The sequence below is a fragment of the Sinocyclocheilus grahami genome, unplaced genomic scaffold (genome assembly GCF_001515645.1).
Source record: "Sinocyclocheilus grahami isolate Dianchi unplaced genomic scaffold, SAMN03320097.WGS_v1.1 scaffold289.1, whole genome shotgun sequence".
Lineage (NCBI taxonomy): Eukaryota > Metazoa > Chordata > Actinopteri > Cypriniformes > Cyprinidae > Sinocyclocheilus > Sinocyclocheilus grahami.
The window spans coordinates 1,433,468-1,441,093 of record NW_015505468.1 but is presented as its reverse complement, the minus strand read 5'-3'; the positions used below and the strand labels follow the sequence as shown (position 1 = coordinate 1,441,093).

The 7,626-nt window shown below is 35.5% G+C and overlaps 1 protein-coding gene across 1 annotated transcript in view; it reads left to right on the top strand.

Moving 5' to 3' along the window:
• The first annotated feature begins 315 nt into the window (after nt 1-315).
• LOC107600685 (growth factor receptor-bound protein 14) overlaps nt 316-7,626 on the top strand; it is a 38,720-nt gene continuing 31,409 nt past the window's right edge. The window contains exon 1 of the mRNA XM_016292642.1: nt 316-378. Within this exon, the coding sequence (XP_016148128.1) occupies nt 316-378 (63 nt within the window). The remainder of the gene's footprint in view (nt 379-7,626) is intronic.

Below are 7,626 nucleotides of genomic sequence, written 5' to 3'. Positions count from 1 at the left end.
TCTAAGGATACTCCTTTAAGCGGCTATTTTATCAGGAGTTTTTATTAGAATAGGGAGCTTTTTCTGCAGGGAAAAAAACACTGAGCGAGTTCCCAAGGCCACAGAAGAATGAGTCTAGAGGAGGACGCATCTCACGCCGAGTCTCACACGGACGTCGTCCCTGGAAGGAAGACAGACTCCAGAGTCTTATCATAAAAGAGCAGACATTAACGTTCGCTAACTTCCCGGCTACAGCTGTTTATTAACAACAAACGTCACTCAGAGAAACGGCAGAACTGAAGGTGCACAGAAGAGATCCGGGCTGAGGACAACGGTATGAATTTCCACGCCAGAAGAGTCACGTTGCCCACTATCACGCCTCTCTGCCTGCCAAAAAGGGTATGAACGTTTAATATGTATGTGTTTTTTACAGAAACATTACATTTATTGGTTATGGGAGAGGTTTTAGAGATTTTTGACAAGGTTGAACATTAACGTACTGTATTTTCTCACTTGTGCGACTGCAAATTGCAGTTCTAGAGCAACTTTTTGTCTCTTTTCTGGCTTTATTTTCACCTCACTGGAGCTGTGATGATAAAGCAAAACAAAATCTCAGTTGGTCATCTGACCGTCAGTGATAATTTCCCGCTGCATATAACTAGGTGAACACTTCAAGTGAAAAGTTTGGTAACATTTGAAAGTATTTGTTCCTCATTTTCATTTACAAAAGTAAATTCAATTTATTTTAATATGATATGATATGATATAATATAATAATTTATGTATTTATAGAATATATTTATTTGTATGTGATATAAATAATTTGTATGTACACTAAATAGTACTAATAATAATATTATTGTCCATCATTTGTTTGTTTATCATTTATTGTATTTATATAATATATAATATTATTTTATTTTATATATAATAGAAATGTAATTAATAATATTATTGTTTAAAAAATGAATAAATAAATATATTCATATAAAAAGTTGTTTTTTTCCCATTTATTTTATATACTTAATAAAATTGAGATCATAAAGTTGATTGAAGAATGTCAAGCTTGTGTGAAGCTGGAATCTATACAAAGAAGCAGCCCGAATAGAAAGACGTTTCATTGTATTATGTTTTGGTCACTACCTAATTCCCATTTTTCCATATTGGTTACTTCATAGTTTTGACGACTTTAATATTGTTATAAAATGTGGAAAACAGTCATAATAAAGAACGAGAAGGTGTGTCCAAACTTTTGACTGGTCATGCATGTCCCCTGCTAATTCATTCAACTATTCAGACTTGTTTTTTGATTACGTTGCATTTATTTACACAGCTTTTGCTGTCTATCATAGTGTCAGTGTGGCAACATTCCCCAGCAAATCACTTTTGGAAGCAGATCCAGCTCATTGCTAGATAACAGCTTGTTTTATATGAACACAAATCATTTATTTTTTGGCATGTGAAATATAGAGCAGCGTTCTAGGCATTCTAAACACCTGTAAATGTCACTTGCAGGGAATTCTGATCTCCTCATCACTGTTGTCATCACCGTATCCGCTGCCTCACTGTCTGCACTCAGTCGGACAGGCTAATACCCCACTGAGATGAGTTAAACAATGGCCTCACTGTAGTGTGCTGCCCTAAATACTGCAAATCTGCCAGCTTGTGGAAAAACTTGTCTGGAAGTGCTCTTGGAAAAGCTGTGATGATAAAATGACATTTGTGCGAGAGCTGAGGAAAGGTCAAGCACAATGCTGGAGGTTTATTAACATGCTCTGAGCAGCTCTATGAAGGTCTTCAGTTGCATGATTGTGAAAGGGAATAGTTTGGTAGCTCACATGATACTTGCCAAGTATGTTACTTAGGGATTTGTATGTAAATCCACTTCTAGCACACATGAAAGGGTTTACATTTTAACTCCTCAAAATTTTAAACACATTAAAGGGTTTCAGTTTTAGATGTTGTCCAAATGTTAATGCTGTACAATTCAGTGTCTATTAAAGGAATAGTTCAGCAAAAACTGGAAATTTGCTGAAAATTGTCCTCAGGTCATCAAAGATGTAGATGAGTTTGTTTCTTCAAGGGATCAGATTTGGAGGAATGTAGCATTACATCACTTGCTCACCAATGGATCCTCTGCAGTGAATGGGTGGCGTCAGAATGAGAGTCCAAATCCAAATCCACAAGACTCCAGTCCATCAGTTAATGTTTTGTTAAGTGAAAAGCTGCATGTTAGTAAAAAACAAACTCATTAAGACGTCTTAAACTTCAAACCATTATTTACTGCTAAAATACTTAAAAATTTCTCATTAGAGAAATATGCACAGATCAAGCACCGTTCACAAGCATGATTCATGTTGGTAGATTTTGATGTGAGAGGACAACAGGGGATGGACTTTTACACTGGAGGAAGTGTTATTATGGATTATGAACTGGTATTTTGGCCAGAAGCAACATTTTGAAGTTAAAAACATCTTAATGTACTTGTTTCTTACAAACACAGTTTTTGGCTTCTCAAGACATTAACTGATGGACTGGAGTGATGTGGATTATTTGTGGATTATTGTGATGTTTTCATCAGCTGTTTGGACTCTCATTCTGATGGCACCCATTCACCGCTGAGGATCTATTGGTGAGCAAGTGATGTAATACATTTCTCCAAATCTATTATGATTAAGAAACAAACTCATCTACATCTTGGATGGTCTGAAGGTGAGAACATTTCCAACAAATTTTCATTTTTGGGTGAACTATTCCTTTAAAGAAGACAAATGTTCATGCTCACTTTACATACCATGACTAATGAGATTACCCTTTATTTAAAGGGGTCCTATTATGCTTTTTCACTTTTTAAATTTTAGTCAGTGTGTAGTGTGTATGTTTGGGCATAAAAAAGATCTAGAAAGTTACAAATCTCAAAGTCCACTCCAAAGGGAGATATTTCGTTTTTTTTAAATCCCTTTTCAAGAACTACAACGAACGGCTAGTTTGGACTACAGCGTTTGTTAGAAGAGCTGCTGTGCTGTAGCATCAAATTTTCAGCATGTCTAGAACAATTCAGACGCCAAACGATGCCGCCGGTGTGCCTACACTCATAGAAAATAAAGTATTTGAATTTTAAAGACGTGGCGCGACATGACGGTGCGCTTCTCGTCCGGTGCGCGACCGCCTGAAATGTTTTTTTTCACCTCCGTGCCCAAACGTCTTTGTTTGGGCATCTGAAAGCGAATGATGTCAGGAAACAGTGGTTGCAATTTATTTTTTAACTCTGTTCCTGAGCATTATAACCCCAATTTGCTATTGTGTGCTGCGCATTTTACTGAGGACAGCTTCCACAACATGAGGGAGTACAGTGCCGGATTCGCCAAAAAGCTGGAGCTTTTTCTGGAAAGATGGAGCAAGGGGGCGTGGCAGTACTGAAACACTGTCTAAGCTGTTCGCCAATCACAACGCACTGGAACAGCTAACCAATCACAACACATTTTGTTTTTCGGAAGGCGGGCCTTCAGTAAAGCCAGAACTAATTGAGCCGTTTGTGCCAGGATGGGGAGAAAGGTATTTTAATAATGTAAATTATGTGAAAAATAATGCATTTTTCGAACCACCAAGCATGAGAGCATGTTCTAGTACACCCCCAAAACAAAATCAAGACTTTGTAAAAGAGCATAATAGGACCCCTTTAAAGACTTTTCAATATTTCATTTTTATATTGTGTCATTGGTTACAGTGGCATGTTGACGGGATCTTGAGGTCTGATTGGTTTGAGTCGGGATGGCTGTAATTTGGACACTTTACTCAGTGACTTTCAGTTTCATTTTTAAAAGTTGAATTCTTTTTATCTTGTCATCCTGCCTTTGAAACACTCTCTTGATTCAATTCTCAATTCAATTACGTTCATTTGTATAGTGCTTTTCACGATACAAATCGTTGCAAAGCAGTTTCGTAGAAAATTTAAGTTTCTACATTATATTTAGGAGTAGCATTATATGCAGTGGCGTAACTTTGCTTTGAAAAGTGGTGGGGACACCGCGCAACTCGTTTTGCTAGTTTTTTATTTAATAACCTAATTTACTTGGGGACTGGGTTTAGAGTTGAACAAACTTAATTTTTGCTTTTCAAAAATACATCGATGTACCAGGGGTGGTGCCAGAGAATTTTGAACGCAGGTAGATTATTGACAGAGGGAACTTGGCAATTCAGGGCTCCAGACTCGTTCTTCCCACTGGTCGCTCTTTTGCTATTAACTTTCTCAGTTGGCTACACGAGCACGTTTTTTTTGTGCTACAACATGCTGTTAATCAATGCACCCTGATGAACTTTTATCGTAGTTTATAGTTATATGGAAATGAAAGTAGTTAATATTCAACCCGTTCTTTTTCATCAGTAGTAGTATTTGTGATTTGAATTTTGTGAATGGGTGTTCCTCTTTTGACATGTTATAAGCCGGGCTTTGGATGCTTTCACTTTCGATTTCACGATCTTGTCAGGTTTTACAATAAAATATAATTGTCTGTTTTGCTTACATCTATACACCTTTCACGTTTTAAGACAAAAAAAAAAAGATGGATTCATTATTTTAATTAAAAAGCACAACAACAATAAAACAGTATTCAATGACAAACTAGCTTACAAAACGTTATTAACAAAAACTAATAAGATGAGGCATGGCCTACATGCTGTATTAGGCTATATAATGACTAATAAATTACAGAACGTTTAGCAAACACTGAGGAATCAAAAAATAAAGAGAGCCTCCATAGCATAAGGCATGGAAACCCGTTTCCGCCACTGAATTTAAAAAAAAGGTAATTGTGACTTTTTATCTCACAATTCTGACTTTTTTCCACAGAATTGTGAGATATAAACTCGCAATTGCGAGATATAACGTCAGAATTGCGAGATATAGTCAGAATTGCGAGATATGAACTCACAATTCAGACTTTTTGAGTTTATATCACGCAATTCTGACTTTTTTTTCTCAGAATTGTGAGATATAAACTCGCAATTGCGAGATATAACGTCAGAATTGCGAGATATAGTCAGAATTGCGAGATATGAACTCACAATTCAGACTTTTTGAGTTTATATCACGCAATTCTGACTTTTTTTTCTCAGAATTGTGAGATATAAACTCGCAATTGCGAGATATAACGTCAGAATTGCGAGATATAGTCAGAATTGCGAGATATGAACTCACAATTCAGACTTTTTGAGTTTATATCACGCAATTCTGACTTTTTTTTCTCAGAATTGTGAGATATAAACTCGCAATTGCGAGTTTTTAAGTCCAATTTCGAGGGGGGATAAAAGACTGATAAGTTCTCAGAATTGCGAGTTTATATCTCACAATTCTGACAAAAAAAGTCAGAATTGCGTGAAATAAACTCGCATTTGCAAGAAAAAAAGTCTGAATTGTGAGTTCATATCTCGCAGTTCTGACTTTATTTCTCAGAATTGCCCGTTTATATCTCTCACTTATGACTTTTTAACTCGAAATTTAACTCGAAAAAACCTTCTCTGGGTTAAGAAGCGGTCTTTTACTTGACTTAACCATCATTATTCGCGTCATTTTTACTCATCAAATATAACCAAAACAGGTCATTATAATTTTTATATGAAAAATAAAATAAATATAAGGAAAACGTGCCCACTTGATTTTGTAATATTCTTTAATTTTGTATGAAAAGGTGCATTTCTATTAAAGGCACGTCCATGTGGAGATGGTGAGTCAGCGTCAGCAACCTCATCTTTGCACCCGACACTGACTCTGAAAGCACTAGCTTATTAATAAATAATTAAAATGTCTTATTTTCCCCCGACACGTTCATAATCACTTTGCCGGTGCTTTGAGGCAATTGCTTTATGCGCGAGCTTGAGCGTGGAATAGGCTCTAGCCTAATACGTCTGCCTATAGCCTATGTGGCGCTTATAAATTATATATTTAATAATTAACATATTATTATATTAATCAATTTGATATAACGTGCGACTAGTTGACTAGAAAAATCTTTAGCAGAGGGCAGGCCTATACTTAGCACAAGGAAGCTCTCCGTTTTTAAAATAAAATGCTATAGCCTAATGACATTACGAAAAATGTGACAGCTGCAAATCACATCGTTATTGCACTGCACGAGTTATGCATGCATTTATTTTTTTATTTTTTTCATCACACTAATTAGGTTATGAAGAATGATTTGTTGATCTTGTTTTCCCTTTAATACATAACCTACCTTCCGCAATATATTTTTCAATTATTAAATTAAATCAAAAAGTGGTAGGGACAATATCGACCCTGGCAAAAAGTGGTGGGGACATGTCCCACCCGTCCCACCCGCAAATTACGCCTATGATTATATGTCCATATGGCAGAAATGTACAGTAAAAGAATCATGCAGCTCATTGGCATACATTTTAACTCTGCTCAACTTTGTTGCATTTCCAAAGATCGCTGTCACTTATGTTGCCCTAATAGCAAACTCAGAGAAAATGAAGGATTTCTGGTACTTTTGTCACTGCAAACCCGAGTCAACACACCTTGTTGCATACTATATATACAGTACATCAGTGTTATTTTAGTATCATTGAGATACTGTTATAGTTTTTATTAATATTTTCAATTAGTTTTTATTTTTATATTTTGTTTCTATTTAAGTTTAGTTAAATTTTTAGTAATTTCATTGTCTTTTTGTCTTTTTTTTAGTAGTTGTAGTTTTTGTCATTTTGTTAATATGTCAGTTTTAGTTATTTTAGTGCATAAAATTAAACTAAATAAAAATTATAAACTTTGCCAAGGCAACTAGCTGAAATAAAATATATTTTTTTGTTTTTTTTTTAGTTTAAGTAACAAAAATGTTTTTTTTATGGTTTTAGTTAGGCAGGGTAAGTCAAGTCAAGTCAAGTTTATTTGTACAGTGTTTTTCACGATACAAATCATTGCAAAGCAACTTTACAGCAAATTAAGTTTCTACAATATTTAGTAGTAGCTTATCAGTGGTGACTGTCAATTAATGTACATATGGCAGAAATGTACGGAAAAATCTATTTAAGACGTAATAAAACAGACGATGAACACTATTAATAGCAATTATTATATGATGCAATCAAACTTATAGCAAAATGTGGTAGTTCTGTATGTTGTTTCAGGGTTGGCATCATCTGAGGTCCTCTGAGGGGTTGGCATCATCTCTTCTCAGGTGTTCTGGATCCAGACTGAAGCTCAGAGAAACAAATAGAGACATAATTAGCGTAGCTGCTGTTACAACCAAGCAAAATTGATTTGTTTAACCCAAACTAAAGAATAATAATGTGCATTTGATCAGATATAACTGCAGTACAAGATTATGAGATGCATTATTTGAATGCTTGGCCAAAGAGATGTGTCTTTAATCTAGATTTAAACAGAGAGAGTGTGTCTGAACCCCGAACATTATCTGGAAGGCTATTCCAGAGTTTGGGAGCCAAATGTGAAAAAGCTCTACCTCCTTTAGTGGACTTTGCTATCCTAGGTACTACCAAAAGTCCAGAGTTTTGCGACCTTAGGGAGCGTGATGGATTGTAGCATTGTAGAAGACTAGTTAGGTACGCAGGAGCTAACCTATTTAGGGCCTTATAGGCAAGTAATAATATTTTGTAACTGATACAGAACTG